This window comes from Pezoporus flaviventris, unplaced genomic scaffold (genome assembly GCF_033815535.1).
Source record: "Pezoporus flaviventris isolate CSIRO_AGI_PZ_B2104156 unplaced genomic scaffold, CSIRO_AGI_Pfla_v1 ptg000066l, whole genome shotgun sequence".
Taxonomy (NCBI): domain Eukaryota; kingdom Metazoa; phylum Chordata; class Aves; order Psittaciformes; family Psittacidae; genus Pezoporus; species Pezoporus flaviventris.
This window is the reverse complement of record NW_026892614.1, coordinates 22,727,166-22,748,313: the sequence shown is the minus strand read 5'-3', so window position 1 is coordinate 22,748,313 and position 21,148 is coordinate 22,727,166. Positions and strand designations below refer to the sequence as shown.

General features: G+C 39.9%; 1 protein-coding gene across 6 annotated transcripts in view; it reads right to left on the bottom strand.

Moving 5' to 3' along the window:
* The window catches only part of MTHFD1L (methylenetetrahydrofolate dehydrogenase (NADP+ dependent) 1 like), a 154,412-nt gene that overhangs the window by 70,785 nt on the left and 62,479 nt on the right, over window positions 1-21,148 (bottom strand). For 5 of the 6 annotated variants that reach the window (XM_061471574.1, XM_061471575.1, XM_061471576.1 and 2 more), the window contains one exon: window positions 7,398-7,433. The exons of the other annotated variant lie outside the window; for it this stretch is intronic. In XM_061471574.1, the coding sequence (XP_061327558.1) occupies window positions 7,398-7,433 (36 nt within the window). The remainder of the gene's footprint in view (window positions 1-7,397; window positions 7,434-21,148) is intronic. 6 annotated transcript variants of the gene reach the window in all.

Here is a 21,148-nt window from a genome sequence, read left to right as displayed (position 1 = left end):
ATTCCTTCCCTCCAGCGTATCAACCGAACCACACAGATTGGTGTCATCGGCAAACTTGCTGAGGGCGCACTCAATCCCACTGTCCGTGTCAGCGACCAAGATGTTAAACAAGACCGGTCCCAACACAGATCCCTGAGGGACACCACTTGTTACTGGTCTCCAGCTGGACATTGAGCCATTGACCACAACTCTTTGCGTGCGGCCATCCAGCCAGTTCTTTATCCACCAAGTGGTCCATCCATCAAATTGATGTCTCTCCAATTTAGAGACAAGGATGTCATGCGGGACAGTGTGGAAGGCTTTGCACAAGTCCAGGCAGATGACGTCAACTGCTCTACCCCTGTCCATCAGTTCTGTAGCCCTACCATAGAAGGCCACCAAACTGGTCAGGCAGGATTTCCCCTTGGTGAAGCAAGGGGAAGTTGTTTGGGTTTTGAAGGGTCAGTTTTCCTCAGAGAAAGGTGGATTGCAAGTCTACCTTTTAGTGAGAGAAAAGTGAGATGCCAGCCTTCCAGGAAGCACAGCAACTGCTCACATAGCATTCACAGCTCTCACGAAGGTGTTAGCCACCCTTCAGACAGTCTAAACAGCCATGGAAAATGCTGAGAAAAATTGTGCAGTGCACTTACCTGAGTAGCTATGCGTATTTTTCTATTCTTTGCAATGATTTCCTTTGATGTAGAGGGAAAAATGCACATTTTCCAAAACAACCCAAATCACATCTCAATATCCAAAAAGCTAACAGAACACCGATGTTCACTGAGGAGAGTGCTGCAACATGGAGAATGGGATTTCTTCATTTGAAACAAAGGAAAGGGAGACCAACACCAGTGCTTTCTCCAGTGTGCGGAAGGAAACAGGATGTAGTAGAAAAGCTGCCTGGATGAAAGTTGCAACTACATTTTATCCCCTCCAAGGAATAGTGAGAAGATAGAGTAATATGCCAAGCTATTATACTTTAAAATCTTTGTGCTAAAACACTTAATACAATTACTTTCAGATTGTTTCCTGCTTTCAAATGGAAGAGTCAATGAAAAACAAATACAGACTACAAAAGGGAAGTTTCAAGCTAGTCAACATTTAGAGATTATGAGACAAAACAGCTAATAACTTTAAATGTAACAACAGAAATTTAAAGTGATACAAGCACTCACCTATTTCAGTTATTTCATTTACACAGTTTGCCAACAGAAGGTGATTAGAAATTACAGGTGAACTGATACAGATTTTTGGGAACAAATGTATACCTAGGCAGATGTGGTCTGTTGTACCTCAAGTGAAAGACAGTTTAACACAACCACTATTATCTGCCCACACAGTCTTTACCCAGCTTCAGTTCCCCTCCCCAAAAGCTCTTTATCCTGTCCCCTGCCAAGCAGCCATTTTGCAGCCCCATCAATCACTGCTACCTGGGCAGCTGCCCCACAAGCAGGTAAGAGGTTTGTAATAGATGTGATGATGTCAGCATGATGTTAACTGCTTTCTCTGATTTCCTGGCCACAAACCCAGCAGTTTTAAGGAAAGTAAAGACGTAATTTTTTTGCCTTCAGTAAGGTAACAGAAAACATACAGATATTTGCATTTCCAGCCTGAGAACACAATCCCATGACAACATATGCCAGCCCAGGATTTTTACAGTTCCAGGCCTTGCTTTGCATTCTGGATCCCATTCTTGCACTGACAAGGCTGGACAATGATCTGGACAAATATGAAAATATTATTTTCTGGATGTAATTTTCAGTGAGAAAAGCTCTCTTGACTCTCCTCCTGTGTAGTCATATAAAATGCAAACCCTAATTCTGCAAACGCTCTGTTGCTTGATTTTATGCTTCTATTTTACAACCTAAGTATCATAAGGAAGGTTAGAATGAGGATTAAAAATTAAAATTTCATGTATCAGCAGTGCACTACCATTACATTACTTTTAATAGCAGGCCATATGTCAAATCTTGCAATTAGTACATATATTACATTTTGCCGAGGTGAGTAGCTACAGAGAGGATACATTCAACACCAGAGCAAGGTGAAATACAGCATGCAGGAGCCTCAATTCTGAGGGCAAAGAGTTCACCAGAAAGGTCTGTGTCAGGCTGCCCAATCAGGAGGACTCTGTGGATGAAGCTCTCTATAAACAGACAGGAACAGCCTCACACTCGCAGGCCCTTGTTTTCATGGAGGACTTCAACCACCCCGATATCTGTTGGAGGGATGGTATGGCCCAGCACAAGCAATCCAGGAGGTTCCTCGATTGTGTGGAAGACAACTTCCTTCTGCAGGAAGGTGAGGTGCCGTGCTTGACCTTGTGCTCACCAACAGGGAAGGGCTCGTTGGAAATGTGACGCTCCAGGGCAGCCTTGGATGCAGCCATCATGAGATGGTCGAGTTTGAGATCCTCAGGACAGTGAGAACAGCGTGCAGCAAGCTCACTGCTCTGGACTTCAAAAGAGCAGACTTTGGCCTCTTCAGGAACCTGCTGCGCATGGTTCCGTGGGATACAGCCCTAGAGGGAAGGGGGGCCCAAGACTGTTGGTTGATATTCAAGGATCACCTGCTGCAAGCTCAGGAATGTTGCATCCCAACTAGAAGGAAGTGCAGCAGGAGGGCCAGGAGACCTCCACAGATGGATAAGGAGCTGCTGAGGAAACTTGGAGGGCAAAAAAGCAGCTTATAAAAGGTGGAAGCAAGGACAGGAGGCTTGGGAAGAATACAGGGATGTTGTCTGGGAAGCTAGGGACCAGGTCAGGAAAACTAAGGCCCAGTTAGAATTAAATCTGGCAAGGGATGTGAAAGATAACAGGAAGTGATTCTATAGGTATGTAGCAAACAAAAGACAGACTAGGGACAACATGGCCCTTCTCTGGACGCTATCGGGAGAACTGGCTACCCTGGGTTTGGAGAAGGCTGAGACTTCTTTGCCTCAGTCTTCACCAGCAAGGTCTCTGACCACACCACCCAAGTCTTGGAAGGCAGATGCGGGGACTGTGAGAATGAAGATCTTGGGCCCACTGTAGGAGAGGATCTGGTTCGAGGTTAATTTAGGAATCTGAATGTGCACAAGTCCATGGGCCCCGATGAAACCCATCCGTGGGTCCTGAAGGAGCTGGCAAATGAAGTTGCTAGGCCACTGTCCATCATATTTGAAAAATCATGGCAGTCAGGTGAAGTTCCTGATGACTGGAAAAAGGGGAAGATTCCCCATTTTCAAGAAGGGGAAAATGGATGACCCAGGGAATTACAGACCAGTCAGTCTCACCTCTGTGCCTGGCAAAATCTTGGAGCAGATTCTCAAGGCAAGCATGCTAAAAACAACCAGGTGCTTGTGGCAGCCAGCATGGCTTCACTAAAGGGAAATCCTGCTTGACCAATTTGGTGGCCTTCTATGATAGGGCTACAGAACTGATGGACAGGGGTAGAGCAGCTGATGTCATCTACCTGGACTTGTGCAAAGCGTTTGACACTGTCCCACATGACATCCTTGTCTCTAAATTGGAGAGACATCAATTTGATGGATGGACCACTTGGTGGATAAAGAACTGGCTGGATGGCTGCACACAAAGAGTTGTGGTCAATGGCTCAATGTCCAGCTGGAGACCAGTAACAGGTGGTTACTCCTCCTTCAGGGGTTGGTGTTGAGACAAATCTCATTCAACATCAGTCTCCAATTCCACTTTATTGTTCATGCAAATGAACAAATCACTGTGATGGTTTTGTTTCTTGTTTATAATTACCATAACCTCTTCATGGAATTACTGCCTTGCCAAGCACATCTGGGAATATTTTATCACCTACACATGACAATAGCTCAAATAGAGTGTCATGGTTTAAGCAGCTAATCAGATTTCATCATTATGTTTAATACGAAACATAATTTTTCTCCAACTAAAATTACATTTATCATGCTTTAGCTGCATAAAGTGGTTTCACATTAGCCTCATATTTACATATGTGTTAAAGCCTTAGAGAAAGTGATATTTAGGTTTTGGGTTTTTTTTAAAGATATTTCACCCACAAGTGATATAAACTGAGGGTAATTTCCAGTGAAAGTAGCTTCTCCCTAGTCAGCCCTTTTTATCAACAAATCAATGTCAAAATAAAACATTTGTACTATAAAGCGCCATGTCAGATGCATACACACGAGGCAAACCTTTAGGACACAAATTGTGAGCCTGGATTCCTGAACAATGTAAAAGGAAATGGAAACTCTGAGCTGCAAGCTGCCATTTACTCCCCACATGTAAACATATCTGCTCTGGTGCAGCTGTCTGCTGGTAAACTCAGGAAAAGAAGAGTTCAAAGTCACAGAAGCACATGAACTGTGAACCTGGAGCTGGAGGCATGCTAGCTGTAAAGTACTGATATGTTCATGTTTAAGTGAAAAATACCAAGGTGCACAACTGCCAAAATAAACTAGGATGATCAGTGATTTCTCTAACAGGATATCATATTTTTGTTAGTATAACTAAGGATGAATAAACCAGATGTTTGTTCATTCTGACTCTGGCAAATGTTTAATGTGAACTTCCATTATTATGACTGATTTTGGAATGTAACAGATACTTTTTTTCTCTTCTATTCCCCCCCCCCCCCCCCCCCAACAGAGGGAGTTTTCCTGTTCATTTTTCTTCCAGTGCATTCACAGATGGCACTCAATACAGGCACTCACTGCTACCACTGCTGGCCACAAAGTACAGCATCTTTCTGCTGAACATTTTTCATGGCATGAGGAAAACAATTTGCAGAGGCTAACAAAGTATTATGTTGTTATTGTTAGGCCTAGGAAAAAAGGTAATAGGAAAAATATTCGCCACTTAGTTAAGCAGAACAAAATCTCATTGGAGGTAACAGGCATTTTTCACTCTTTGCTAAAGAAAGATGCCAGGGCAGTATGTGTTCTGCAGAGGTACGGGCACTGCAGTTTTCTGAGTTTTGACCACCAATACACACTTTTGCCTGAACCAGAAGATACAGCAGTCCTGGATTCTTAAGCCAAAGGGATCACATTTTTAACAACTATTAATGGGATTTCTTCTGAAAGAGGTCATAAGCAAAATAAACTTTACTCTCAGAAAGCAGATTACATGAAGTTATGTTCAATAGTAAAAATACTATTCACTTCAGACTCTCTGTGTGGAATTCTCTCCAAACATAGACAGAAAAGCCCACCTGCATGAGCATACCCAGAGAGGCACGCTGTAAATGTCCAGTTTCTGGTTCTACTGGCGTACCTCCCAAGCTGCAGTACTCAAGTTCTAGCACTTGAGACCCCTCCTAATATAAATTTCTTTGGAGGGAAAAAAGTCTTGTTGAAATTTTCAACTTCTCCACATAAACAAAATGTCAACTGAAACAAAGATTTGCATTCAAGTACCCTGCCATCACACCCCATGACAGTAGCAGTTCCACTCATGCTGCCTTCCTTCAAAGGAGACCTGTTGCCGGTGGTTGACAGTCTCAGGACATCACTGCCTGCCTCCCGGCAGCCAGGGCTGCATGGCAAGCTCAGCTCCCAGGAATATACTTCATTTAAATGATGATTCCCCTTAACAAACTATTTCAACCTTTTGCTCAGAAACATTTATTTTTCCATAAGAGATGAACTTTACCATTTAAATGCAGAGCAGCTTTAAGTAAGAAACTAAAGGTTATAGCAAAACCTCTCACAGTTACTCACTTTAGATGCCAACCGCTGTTAACTCTCCAAAAGATTCCCGTACCTTAAACAAATGAATATGCACAATGACTCATACAGATTATTCCCAGACTACAGACAAGAAATGAAAAAAGAAAGTTCACTTTATTTGCTAGAAGGTGAAGATAGCCCTTCAATCTCAATTCTCTAACAATTAAGGATACAATTCCTCTTTGTGGTTTTAAATGCCTGCTTATATATATAGGCTGCACATGTTGGATTTGAAATTCAAGGGGGGAAATCAAACTGAAAAATCCAGGAGCTGACAGGAGCAAGACAGAAAGCATGCCCTGCACATCTCCACAGCTCTGCTTGCCTCCCCCTCTTGAAAATATGCAGAAGTGCAACTGCAGTGATTCCTTCCTGCAAAGCACCAATTTAGGGCATGGTTTTACACTGTGGCTTGATCAAATGAGCACCCTGCCTTGCTGAAAGGGGAATTCCTGTTCCCTCTTAAGTCTTCCAACATTTACCCCCTGCTCTCTCCCTTCCTCTATGCAGCCCAGACTTCCCACAGGTTTTGGCACTCATCTAATTGGAAGGCAAACTACTGGAATATGCTAACCAGAAAACAAACTGAAAAACACATATCAACTACAACAGAAAAATTTCCACTGAGTTAGATTTGAATCAACTCAAGTGAGACCAGACAAGGGTCTCAACATGGTCAAAAAAGCAGCAAAAGTAAAAAAGCAAAAGCAGAGGAAGGAAGGGAGATACTGATTTAAATGGTAGAAAACTCTTAATTCATCCCTAGCCACTTTGTCAAACCATACTCAGATATTTCAGATGTAAAACTTGACATGTTCCCACAACTCACTAATAATGAGCTTGTTATTTATATTTATTACTAGAGATTAAAAACCTGAAGACATCTTACAAACAATTCATTCTAATATAAATAAAATGAGCTGTATATGGCTTCATGGGCTACATGTTCCTCTGAATTCCTCTGCTAAGTCTGCTGGGTTTTAGTCACTTTCTCTTAACTCCTGTGTCCTATACTTACCTAAAGTCTCATAATTCTTAGGGTGTTGGCCCCTGACAGGAATTGTAATGCATAATGGAATACACAAAACAAATATACACAGTTTCCCCTTTTCTAACCTCCTTTTATTACTATATTAATTAGAAAAGTTCAAACAGAAGAATTGTGAATTTTAGGTTGCATCCTTTTACCATTCATAGCACGTTTCCTTTGAGGTAACAGAATATCATTTGCTCATAAGACAAATGACCATGTTTTTAAAGTGGAGCACAATTAATGACACAGGAATAAGGCAATTACGTCATCTCAAGTATCTCTGCTTAAGAGATCATCATGGCCTTTGGAAAAGAATTATTAGCCTTCTGGTAATTACAAAATGAAATCCTCACCACTTTTTTATTTGGAGCTGCATGGAAGGAATAAGTAACAGCAGCACAGATGGATCTTCATTTAATGCCATTCTTGTATAATTCCCCAACTGCAAAGAGTATATTAACTTATGGTACCCCCAGTATTGCCCTAAGTGTTTAAAATAAATTTCATCACATCTAAACCATGTCCATCTGCCTATCTCACTACCAGACTTTCATTTACTTTGACTTTTAAAAGATCCAGTTCTCTGAGGCTTCCACCACAAACTGAAGCTGAGACTGACAGCTCTATTGAGCTTTCAGGTTTTGGATCCTCCTACTCCCCTTGGAAGAGCTATAGAAAATGCACCTTGAACATGCTGTGAAGAAGTCATACTCCAAGCATCTGGAAAACACTGACTTCAAGAAGCAGACAGAGAGCCTGAAGATTTATTCCCTGGAAAAGATCTACCCATTTCACCAAATGGCCATGAAGTAACACCTGTGTTAGCACCAATATTGCCTTGAATCATGAAAAAGAAAAGACGGGATGCAAAGCACTTATTCTTGAGACAGAACACCACTTCAGCATACACTCTGGAAGATGACATAAGTTCTAAAGAGCAGCAGAAATACAATCAGGCAACAAGTGAGGATACGTGTTGCAAATGACAAGTATGTAATTATTTTGCAGCCATACAGGGTACCCTCAGAGCCTACCACAACTCAGAGACAAAATCCATTTAACCAGCCACCACCACTAGCTGCTGGTTTGTGGGTGCTCATGCACTCCTGCATGACTTCAGATAGGGATGGCCATGAGAGGTGGCAAGGCCAGGAAGTCACCTTGCCAGTCATACATGCTCCCCCTTGCTCTCATCACAAAACAAGAGTGCCTGCACACATGGATGGCAGGAGAGTGGTGCTGGCTGAGTCTGTGGTGGATGTCACACAACAAAGAGCCATCGCTGAATCAGGATGATCAATGCTCCTGTCACTTGGTGCAATCACCCGAGGCATACCAGGCATGGAGTCATCAATCACCGAAGTGTAAGCCTATCCCATAATGCATGCAACTATTCGCCTTGGGCTGCTGCCTTGTTAAAACTCCCCCAGCCGCTTCACCAAGGCACACATTTTGAGAAGTATCCACATTCTGCCCTTCTAAAAACCTGAGGAGTGCTTGCTTATTATGATAATAATTCCACCCATGACTTAGGAACTGTCTTTTCAGTATATGCATGTAGTGAATCCTACTCCTTTGTGACTGCCCTGAGAGGGGACACAACACCATTCTTGACAAAACTACTAAGCCATGTTTTAGAAATTCATGGCAAAGAGCATCTCCCGTTATGTATCCCCAAGAAGAAGAGTATTCCATGGCACTAGCAGTTTGTCTTGATAAAAAAAAAAAGCCCAGGGAAACATCTGATGCGAAGGCAAGTTACTATACAAGACTATCCCAAGAGCTTATCTTGGGGAGCTGAGCACTGGCAGAAATTCTACAGAGTGTAATGCATGTACCAAACACATACAGAATTTAAAATATCAATACACAGAAAGACTTTCCATGGAGAAAGCAAGCACCAGATACTGTTAGTAATATTTTAGGAAATGGGAAAAAATGCCTAGCAGCATACATGCGGCATAAGCCACAGAAGAGCAGATGAGGGTAAAAAAAATAAGCATGTAAAGCCCACTGTGCTGCACAGACTTTGTGAAATAGCCACATGCACGGAGAAAAGCAGCAAAGCAACTCTGGAAACCATGAAAGCTTTTGAGATGCAAGCCCTCCAATATGTTTTGAGGCAGGCATTAACTTGATTGTAATCATCTATGTACTTAAAATAAATTGTACAAACCCAGTATCTGAACCTCAACTCAAAGTGTAAGATTAATGGCTTCTGCCAAACTTATGAATATGTATTTACGGTTTTCTTTATAATTTTTGGATGAGGATAAAGGACTCAGATGGTTAAAACTGCTGTGGAAAATAACAATGTCTGTTGAACCATACGTGTGTGTATACATGTAATCTATCTTAGAGTAAGAATCACAAACTGAGGAGACTGAAGGTACTAAGGTCACACACCAGCAAATTCCACATGGAGAAGGAGTTTCCTACATGGATTTCTCAATTAAGAACATAACTGAAACTGAAATCAAACTATTATTCTGCTAGAGTACAAGACAAATCCATTCAACTGCTCATGGCTAAACCAATTCTATAATGCCTACTGTGAATTTATCCACTTAACCACAATTCAGGTAATTAAGGCAATAGAACTGCCATTGCAAACTACCCATTACCAGTTCTAAAATATCTGTACATTATTAGTGGATCTCCCTTTACTACAGATTTTAAATTATTATTCTTTTTTTAGTCTTCTTCATAATTGGCCATCATCTTGTCATCTCAGCTACTCTGTTGCCTTTAGCCCTCCCGCTCATTTTTGTGCTTTCTCACCCCTCATGCAGCAAAGGACCCCAAACGATATATTGAATTAATAATGGGTTGTAGAAAAAGCTGAACCTGCAATTCTTGATTTATGAAGCTGTTACTCAGCCTCCTGGGAGCTCTGTTTGAGATGCAGTAGATGGAGGCGGCAGATAGATGCAGCGTCCTCATGCATGTAAAACATCTGCTGTCCCTGAAGCTTCATTCCCACTCTGAGCTTTTAGTTAGGGCTAAGCTGAAGATACATTACAAGCATGTGCCTTATTACTGCAGGAAGCAAAGTTGAAGAGTTTGAGATTGTCAGCTTCAATAAAGCTGTCAGCATAGCAAATGAAGAATAAAGAGACCCACCATGTAAAAGACATATAGGCCACCCAAAATTTAAAAATAGTTGTAACCCACATTTTCTTACTGTATTTGAATCTAATCTGCTTTCTCAAGCAAATCAAATTAATTACACAGCGGTTTTATATAACTACAAAAATAAAATTACAAGGTCAGAGCAGCAAACTGACCCTGATATACCATTTAGGATATTAATCTTTTAATGTATTATTTTATAGAATCAAAGACCCTTCAAATATTGTCAACATCTGACCTTCAAAAGCACTCTGGCTTTCTGCCAAAGCAACACTCTTCCTATTAACAAATCATAGTGGCCATACATAACCTAGGATTATTTGCAATGTAATTAACATGTTTAGAAATGGAGAAATGGTTCTGAAACAAATTTATATCCCTAGTTATGGATTCTTGACATTTTTCTTTAAGGCTAATCGCACCAGGTTAAAAGATCAGATACGTAAGCAAACCTAATTTCTGTTTTCAAAGGGAAATACCTATTTTTCTGTTAAAACTATTTAGAAACTTCCAGCATGTAACAACACATCTGGTTTGTTGTTTGAAAACTCAAAAACTCCAACAATTTGAAGTCAGTGTACTTTCAGAGAAATCACATTTATTTTTCTTTATCATAGAGTACTTCATAAAGTTTATGAAGCAAAAAAAACACCTTCAAATAAAAATCTTAGGAACTGTCTTTATGTGCATTTTTCTTCCAAGAACATCTAAAGACATACCCTTAAACCTTTTCTGCAAACCATGACATTATTTCAATTGGGCTGGTGGGGAGGGTAGCACAGGCCAAGAAGTAAGTATTTTGGAGTCCTGATCCCAAAGAAAACAGCCTAGCTTTGAACAATTCTCCCTGAAATGCCTATTAACTGAGCTCAGTGTGCATGATGTTTATGGAATACCAGTGGAAAACAGCAAACCAGCTCTGCTAAATACAAACTTGTACTAGACTATATTAAAATTCTGCCAACTATAACCACCATAATAAAAAATGGAAATACACGCATTTATATTCTCATTACATTTCACATTTGTGCTGACTTCTCTGAGCACTGAAGATTTAAGACAACAGTTCACAAAGTAAACAAACATTGCACCATCCATACTTGCATATCATTAACAATTTTAATTATAAAAGCTTTCAGAAAACAAAGCACTCCTGTCTGCAAATTCAGAACACTGGCTCAGAAAATAAAAAGCAAAACCAGTTTCTCCAACATGACAGAAATGTCTGAACAAACTGAATACTTATGCAAGTACTCCATAAAAAGAACATTAGAATTCAATATCAAAAAGCAAGGAAAACAAAAAAATCTAATAAAGAGCTTTCATTTTCAAATGATATTAAAAATAAACCATCCACTAAAATTAAAATTCAGCCTTTGAAATGGAACTTGAACTCTTTATGCATACTCTGCCCTGCTGACCCTTGCTAAAGGGTGTAAGACAATATGAAATACAAATGGGGAGAGGATGATGGATTTTCTGCCAAATAACCCTAAGCAAAAGTAACACTGTTAGCTAGGGAGCCTGCTTTTATTTCCTTTGCCAAGTGATGAATTAAGTGAACTTCCTAGCATGTATGATGTTCTATTGTTTGCATTTTTTTAACCTCTAGTTCTTTTCTTTTCACAAATAAAAGCAATGCAACCAGTAGGTAACAAAAGAACAAAAGGAACTGTTTAGTTGCTTCTTATGAGTTGAGAGTTTTAAAACTAGGTAAGATTGCTAACTTGGGGAGGAAAGGGAACATAAACTGGACAGAAGTTGCAATGTCATCAGTTTCTACCCAGTAGAATGGTATTTTATTTATCAGGAACTGGGCAGTACCTCTACTTTCTGAATGACTGACAGATGCTTCCTATCTATTTTTACCTCTGGATAACTGTCCTGAGACTCCGAATAATGGATAGCCTTTAACAGTTGTACACTCCATACTTTTAATTTATGAATGTCATTGACAGAGGAACGAGTTGTGTTAAGCTCTAACATGTTGCAGAAGAGGTCAGCATACAGGGCATTAAAATACCATGTCAGCTTGTCAGTGAATTCCTGATGCATGTTTAAGTACCAGCAGCTGCCATGGCTTTACAAAAGACCCGTTGCCATAAAGTTCCTATTATTGTAGTGTTCACAACTCCCCATTTGCTATGGTGAGACAGTTCTTGCCTCCAAGAAAGTTTATAAACTGAATAGGCAAATTGGGAAGAATTGGATTACGTATGCAGGCATGGGGGCTGAAATTGCTTAAGGCCATGAAGCTAGTCAAGGATGAAGGTTGCCTCAGCCACGGAAAAGACCAGGAACTGTCAATCAGAGAATGTGTGCTGCTGGTGACAAGCTCTGGACTCAGCAGCATTGTCTTCTCACCTTTTACCAGGCAAGAAAGAAGAGAAAGAACAGGTCTCCTCAAGCCACCATCTCTTTCAGGAGCCAGCTAGCAGGAACATTCATGTTGCCCTTCCTGCCTCCCCAGCACCATCGTGGCAACCCCCCACCCCCCATACATTCCCAACCCAAACACTATCTCACTGCATCTCTCTTCTACTCTGAAAATCCATATGAGGAGAAGAAAGCATGGATTTCTCCAATAAGCTATGTATGTCCAGTTCTTTGCTTGCTTCTGACCCAGCCATCTCAGTTACAGTGTGCTTTTTCGTTCAGCACATGACAAACACACACATGTGCCACTTCGTAGCTCTTAGTCTGTGAAAAAAAACATTTAATTCCTTTGCCAGTGAGGCTCAGAGCAGCATCCATCCACCAGCACTGTTCCAAAAAAGCCCCCTGAAAACAACCATGCAAACCTATGCTCTTTCTTCATTATTTTCTATCATATCATCATTAGGTTTTAAATTGCTTTCCTCACACTAAAAATCACTTCACCTATGAAATCAAACTCCTCTAAATACACTAATTAAAATGCCTGGTCTTTCACATGACATCTGGCATGAGAACAGTAACTCCTGGTCACTAGAAAGAAACACAATCATATACAGAGCTTTGTTATTATGCAGGGTGGACTTTCTGAGCAGAAGACACTTAACTATTAATTCGTGAATAAGCTCTAAAAGAAAGGAAAAGACAGACGGAGTTACTACAATACAGAATGAGCGTCAGAGCCTGCAAAAGAAATTAAAACAAAGTGGTCTTCAACAGCACAAATTAAAAAGTAGAAGTTAATAAAATGAGAGCCTTATAAGATATTAAAGATGGAACTAAAAAACCAAAGTGCACAAAAGCTGAACGCACTACTCTTAACAAAGACTGAACCAGGAATTTAAAAATCCTGGAAGGAAAAAAACCCAACAAAACCAAACATAAATCTTTCATCAGCATTTTAAACAAGTTCCTTTTCTCTTGGTGCCTTGTACCTGAAAGTTTTAAAACCTGTATTTAAGTAATGTAAATGGAATGGGGGGAAATCTTAGCGACCACAGGCTTAATGGTTTCTAAACAGACTTTTAAGAGTAACTAAAAAAAAAAAAAAAAAAAAGAGAGAGGTAAGAAATACAACCTCTGTCTACAAAAGGCAGGCTATGTCAGATACAAACTTTCTCTGGTAATGAAAATGTGACAACATCTCATCAATATAGCCTTCAGGAAAAAACCTGCTTCGGCAATATGTACAAATGTGTTAGCAAGGCTAGAAGAAAATCATGATTACATGACTAAGAGAGAGGAGAATAGGCAGCCATGATAGGAGAACTGTGGGGCAGGAGAGAGATCCAGCCTGACCACTCTCATTTACTATTTGCTAAACAACCTCAGCAGAAAGCCTGAGGAAAACTGATGGAGTTCACTAGTGATGCCAAAAGTTTGAAAGCATCACCAGTGTGGAGAGGAACTAGGAACTAGGATATCACACAGGAAAAAGCGGAACTTCATACTTGCAAACCTCAGAGAAGAGTTTGGGAGTCTAGCAGTATTAAAGCAGTCACAGAATGAGTGATGTATGGAAAATGAGGGGGAAAAAAGGTGATCGATCTAAGGTTAAAGGCAAGAGTAATCTTGCAGAGCTCTGCGCATGCACCTATGCTGAAGAAAGTGAACATGGTAACAGATGTAGAAACTAATAAAGCAGATAAGGCTCTGTTACAGGAATGGCAAGCCTAGCATGAAGTATAAAAGATCCGAAAAGCTGTGCTTGTTTAGTTAGACAGACAGTATAAAAATTATCGACTAAGAAAGAGAAGAGTAAGCTGGAACACAGTATTACAGGACAAGAGCAAACTAGTCCAAATTGGCCATGGAAACCCAGCTAGCCCACCAGAAGAAGCAGCAGCAAGAGTTAAAGATCCTAGCAAGTTTCAAACTGGAGCTCAGTCAATTTATGAAGGAGATCATCTGATGTGCTTGTCAGATAAAGCAGAGAGCTTGGCTAAATGGCTTATGATTTATCATCAGATGTTCTTTTATGCCTGTAAATTGCCCCTCATCATTCTGGATATCAACAACAGATTTGGGAATGTACATTTACAAATACATTTTGTAGCAAGGAAATGCCAAGTCAATTTATAACACTTGCATTTTTTTTTAAAGGGAAGAAGGCAAAATCTCAATACAACATAGTCCATAATTTGGGAGCTTTTATTTTCAAAATAGCATCAACTCTCCTTATTGGGCAAAACAACGCTTTTTAATCTACTATTAGTTAGACATAATTCAGTAGTTCACCAGCAATATCAACTTCCAGTTTTGAGTCTAACTTTGCATAATTTACAAGCTCTTGAATTAATTCAATTTTGAAATAGTGACATATGATACCAAGATCAATGCCAGAATGTTTCCCAACACACAAGAACATCCAGGACACCTCTATTCTACCTAATCTTCCTTCTGAAAAGCTTTATTTTGCAACGTATGCTAAAGATCAGAACTGTCAGAAGAAAAAGCTACATGATACCTGCAGCGAAAATATGGAGTCACTCAGAACTTTCTCAAGGACACTGAATATACTCAGATGTAGGAAAAGTTTTGAGTCTCATTTGGCATAATAATTCATAAATTATTTAAAGACTGTTTTAAGCATTTCTGCAATACAAAGTAATTTAAATCATTGTTACCTGACTTTCAATGACAGTAATCTGTAAGCAAAGGAAGCATGATTTGCACCCAGATTATTTGTGACAGGGCAATAAGTTCAACTTTCAGGAACTCTGACTTCCGGTCAGTGAAGGAAAATGTGTTGCACTACATTCCTTGTCTCTGAAGAGTTTCCAGCTTACTGGTAAGAAAATTTGGTAAGATTTTAAAAGCAAAGTGGAACAGGAGATTTTTTTTTGTTTCCATTTTACAACATGTGAAAGAAATGGAACTACTTTTACTTCAGCAAATATGAAGAAAGTAATAAAAAGGGCACCTGAGGTATGAATGGCATCACCATTCACAAGGGAATGGCAAAGATTTGCAGATCTTCTAGCAGTAATGGTACCTTATTTTCAATGTGTGGTATGCTGCATCTTGCACTATTAGATCATGATTTTAAAGCCTTGCAACAATACTAGCACAGTATCACCTTCCTTCCCCCCACCCTACTGCCACAGTTGTGCTAAGTACAGCGGCTTGAACAGCTGCACCATGAATGGGATCACAGAAAATATTGTTAAAGCCTTGAACAACCCTTATCTAGTGTGTAGCACACGTTTCAGAGTAGGCCAGGAACACCTACGTAGATAATGCTGTCAACCACCTTGTACCATGAAACCTTAACCTTGCTTTAACTCCCTAAGCAAGAAAAAAAACACAAAAAATATCGGAACATAATCGCATTGCATTTTGTTTCTTGTGTGAATACAGAGTGAAGAAGTCAGAGATGAAATAACACAAGCTAGAAAGACAATGGACAGAATCTCAAGAACTAAAGCTCTCTGGAGGGGTTACCACATGGAACCCCTGTCTGGCGGTACCGAGCAACAAAAAAAAATAAAATTAAATCCTCAAAGTCAACATTTGAGTGTAGCAACGTTGTATGTACTACTGGTGCCAAAAGAATTTTAGCCAAAGTATTTGGGCTATATTTCCTTTTTAGAAAAAAGACTACTACTAAGAAAATAATGTCTTATGACAGAAAAAATTAAATCTGCTGCAGATTATTCACTTAGTGCATTAAACACATACAACTTTTATAAGGTGGTTTATAACCCTGTTATACAATATCTGCTCTGAGAGTATGTCAAATGGACACCTTTCAAAATACAACTTTGTGGGTACTAAACAGAGCAGCTAACACTATTAGTTTATTCTAACAAGAGCACCAGCACAATAAAAACAGTCAATTACTTAGCTTATAAAAATTTACTGATCTATTTAAGTTTATACCATTAAAAATGTGCAACAAATTCTTTCCAATTACACCAAGTCCACCAACTAAAGAAAGTAAATCTTTCTTAAGAAAGGCACCAACAGCTTGCAATAGGCCTCCTCTTGTCACCTGATACAATAACAGGAAATAAAAAGTCACACTCGACCTTGCCTAGCACACCCTGCTCTCAGCCTTGAACGGCACACAACTTATTAGGAATAGAAAAGAAAGCAATAGCCAAACTTATAGTCCAAGCCTGAAAAACAAACTTCAAAATTACTTTGGATTAGGATTCCAAAAACATATTCACGCTTTTCTTGTCTTCAGTTTACCACAATCCCTCTCCTCAGCTGAAACACCTTCAAGGGATTAAGGTGATAGATGGGGGAATCTGCTAAATTGTTTATTGCAATAATTTCTGACACACTGACAAATATGACTCAGGAAAACTTATTCCTCTTCCTTTTTCACCTTTTAAGCCTTCAAAACACCTCTTAGGCAGCCTGTATTCACTGAATACAAACCTGATAGTTTACCCTTTCTATTCACCTTAACAGGGTATTAAAGAAACAATCTGATGCAGGAAAAGAACTTGGAGTATTACAAGGCAAGTATTTTGCTGCATTAAGCCGAGGAGTAGGAATGAACACTGTCAGAGAAACAAATACAACAATTCTTTGTTCACTTAGGGTAATCACTCTAACCTGGACATCCAGAAACCTGGTTAATGTACTTGTTTGCAAAAACTGTCATGGCGCTTCTGAAACAATGAACATCTTCCTCAAAATAATGGTGGGAAGCTATGGAGGAAAGAAAGATGAGGTACAGGGACAATTTCAAAAGAAGACTTTCAGCAAATCAAAATGCACTCCCCTGAACGATGAAATCAGAATGCAAACACAAGGAGAAACGTGTTCAAAATAAAAGGTTTACAGAAGCAGCAACTTTATCTTCAGTGCTGCCAGTAAAAACTTCAGTTGTAATTTATACTAGGTGTGGCCTTCAGTATTAACCAGATTCTGCGGATACGCTACAAGAAGACAGCAATGAAGAACAAAATGGGAATGAAGCAGGTTAACACCACAAAACAAAACAAAACAACAAAAAACCCAGAAAGCAGAAATTGCCTAAATACAGAATAAGGTATGTTTCCCCACTCAGTCCTAGCATAGAACTCAGCTTAAATGTCAAGCTCATTTCCCTGCCACTGCTGAGATGTCAGCTGTCCTTGCTGCTTAAATATTACCGTGAACCAAAAGCAAGTGGTATAGAATTGAATAAGCAAGACATTTTAGGCAACCGTTATACAAAAGGAAAATTAAATGTCAGAAAAAGACTTAAAGCTGCTGCCAGAGGAGCTAAAGACGTGTGAGACCACAAAGCTCTGATAATAACTGTGAAGATCAGTATGTTCAGCATGACACACATGCCCCAGTGTATTACTTCCCAGACCATTGGCACAGCTGCCTGACACGGCCCAGCTGCTGTGCAGCACCCAAACCACGCACAGGGGCTGCCTGAGCTTCAAGGGGCCATGCTCGGTCACAGCAAGGATGGGGGGAATTTGCAGGGAAGCCAACAAGAAGCAGTAAAAGGCTGAGAAGATGAAGTGCAAGCCAGCCTATGCCTGCTGAGACAGACTGAGACCTCAAAATTAGAGCAAAAAGACTGAGTTGTGAGTACGTAGCAACATAGCTCAGGGAAAATGGAATTAACAAGCTGAGCCAAAAGGCTTAGGCTATCTCCACCTTAATGAGGGCCTGTGATTCACTTGGATACCTGAAACTGAAGCAGGGAATGCCTTCAATTAGGGAGAGTTCACAACAGGACTCAATGGTTAAACTTTGTTTAGAATTTTTTCTCAAACCAGACTGTCGACATGGTTGTAACTGACACTACTCAATAGGCGCAGCACACTGCAGTTCCAGCTGCAGAGCAGGCACAGAAACAGACAATGCAGGCCAGAGAGAGGAAGACAGCTTTACAAATGAAATGAAGAAGAAGAGGATCTTTTTTTTTTTTACCTTGGCCATGGCACACAGTCACACAAACAATGGGATCTACACAACAGATTGGTTTTTCACTACTCACCCTCCTTTGCACTAGCTGGGGTGTTTTTGTGACTCTGGGCTGAACTGCTTCTGTGTTAAGTCAGCAGAAAACTAAGCCAACAAAAAGGGCAATAGGTTTCTGCCGGGATGTCATGCAAAAACAGTTGAGCACAGGCTGAGAAAGGAGACAGGCTTAGCTGCTCTGTCAATGCAGGCTCAGATAAACTAGTGCATCCACAGTAGCTTTACTGGCACTTTAAAGCTCCAAATATTATAGCCAAATGAGGCTATCATATTATAAATATTTATTTCAGCAAACCCACCATCTTCTGTGGCATTATCTCACCTTCTCCCTGTCACACATATAACTGTTTGCCCAGGCACTGTCTGTGAGGGGAAGGAAAGGGATTTTTTTGTTGTTGTGGTTGTTTTCAGTCAAGACCAACTCTCCAGTTCATCATGTGGCTCTACGAACAGGTGTGCTGGACTGGAAACAGCAGCTGGAGGAAAGATGTTGCTTAAACAGGGACAAAAACCAAAAGATGCCTATATTTGTAAAATTTGTACAAATTCAGGCCATGCTATTCTCCTTAGTACTGTCTACACACTTAGCAGGAGGTTCTGCTCTAGAACAACTATGGCTTAAGTAAAAAATTAAAGAATAAATATATAAAATACATAAAACAATATAAATATATATATGTATTATGTATATCATCATCCCATCTCACAGTGAATGAGCTAGCATTAAGATACATTAAGATATTTATTCTACTATACAGGAAATCAATTTAAATGCTGGCTCTCTCACAGATTTCTTATGTTCCTGCTTTGTATTTAGCTACACAAGGCCGAGAGCCTATCTCACGAATTGGGCTCCCTAAAAGCCTTTTGTCAGTTCTGCCCATTACCTTACACTATTACCAGCACCTCCTGGACTCTTCATGATCTTATGCAACAAACCTATATGGCAAAACATGAACTCCAATCTCTTGCACAAGAACCTAATGAACGTCAGATGCAATGGGGGGAACGGATGAACTGCACAAGAACATTGGCAAATGAGAAATGTGAAGCAGTGAAAATGTTTACTTTGAGCAAGAGTAATTAAACTTGCTCAGCTAGTTACAGAACTGCAGTAGAGTTGCCTTGCACTCCTACTGTTTGAATTAAATACAGGATCAGCTTTCCTTCCTGTGTTTCAATGGCTGTATGGGGTTTAGGCACACAACACATGGAGCAAAATGCAGTGAAGTTTCTTCCTAACTGCTTTGCTGGGTAGCTTCACAAGGCACTGGGCTGTCTCCCTGTATGGGCATCTTGTCAATGCAGACTGGTACACACTTTGTAGCTGTCATTTTAGACTTCAGTTATGTAGGGTAGCATGGGCAGTATTTAGTAATACCAAATGCTACATGTAGTCTCTGCCCACGTGCTCTGACTGGTTACCAAAACCAACGTACCTTAAACCATAAAGCTTATGGTAATTACAAGCATTAGAACAAAAATTTACAGTTGTGACTACCTAAAAAGTTTATTTAAGTAGGCCACTCTAGGAACTGTGGCTTTTAATAATCTAACAATGATCTAAAAATCATACTGAAGTTCTTTGCTCATGAGAGCAAAGGCAGGCTCATTTTGAAGCCAGTTTCATCGGGATTTGTGGTCTGTAGAATAGAATTTGAAAACGAGCCTTTAGCTGGCAACACACAAAGGTTTTCTTCTATTGCAGCTACACTGCTTTATCTCCCAACAGAGAAACTGGGGCCAAAGACAAACAAAGCAAAAAAGAGTGTTAAAGACAAACAGGTGGATAAGACAAAAAAGCATGAAATGTAAGGATATGTTCTCAGTGCCTGAGGGAAGCACTGAATGGAAGGGAATCCAAACCCAAGGTGATACTTTTCAGTATCCAAAACCTGGATCAAGACCCAAGACTGCTGCCAAAATACTTCCATTCAGACAATACAAAACAGACTTCCCACTTGAAAAGATTGCTTACTGGAAAAACAAAGTCAATTCATTCAGCCTATGAAAAATGTTAGCTACTCTAAATGCTTTTGCTCTTCGTTCCACAAAGCCTTATAACAACAAGCATGGCATAATGAAACGCCAATTCTAGTTTCATTGAGTAAATGTATTCAGAATGCAAAATGTTCTTACTTTGAATGGATGTTTGATCATTTGAGGGAAATGAACAAACCCCTTAGCTGTACAACAGTAATATTGAAGAAAACAACCATTTTCCTTGACATGACCATCATGCATTTTAAAAAGGAAACACAAACACGTAACACATGCGCAGGCTACCTTGAAAACCCAACGTTTCACCACCTTAACTGCAATTCTGTATTTTCTTACACAGGTCATCACTTCCCTGGCTGCTACTGCCTAAAGCAAGAGCAGAATACTGAATCCAGTGTTTCCCAAGAATTCTCTTGCAATCAAAATATTATATGTTAATACGCAACAATCTTTGCAAACTATATTGAATCAGAAGGGCAGAAGTTAGGCAAAACTGACTCTAGGAATTAATGGTGTTAATGTCCTAACAAAGATCTAAAAATCATTGTGCGCAATTTGCTGCTCCATTTAAAAAATTAAATGACACCCCCCCCCCAAAAAAAAAAAACAACAAACCAAAGGATGGAGAACATTTCTTCTAGGCACAGAATGCTCAGGGAGATCAGAAACTTACTTCTATAAAGATGAGTATGTAAAAATAAGAAAAAAGAAAAATCAACAAATACTCTTTAAAAAGAAGCTCTCAAGATAATGGAATACAGGTAAATAGATTCTCTACTTGTTCAACCTTTATTTTTTATACAGAGAACACCAAAGGAACATATTTCTTCAGTTATTCCACCCCCCCCCCCCGCCACCCCCCCCCCCCAAGTCAGTATGATCTACAACAGGATTCAATCCTTTATTTTTATTAGTATTAATTTTTGGTA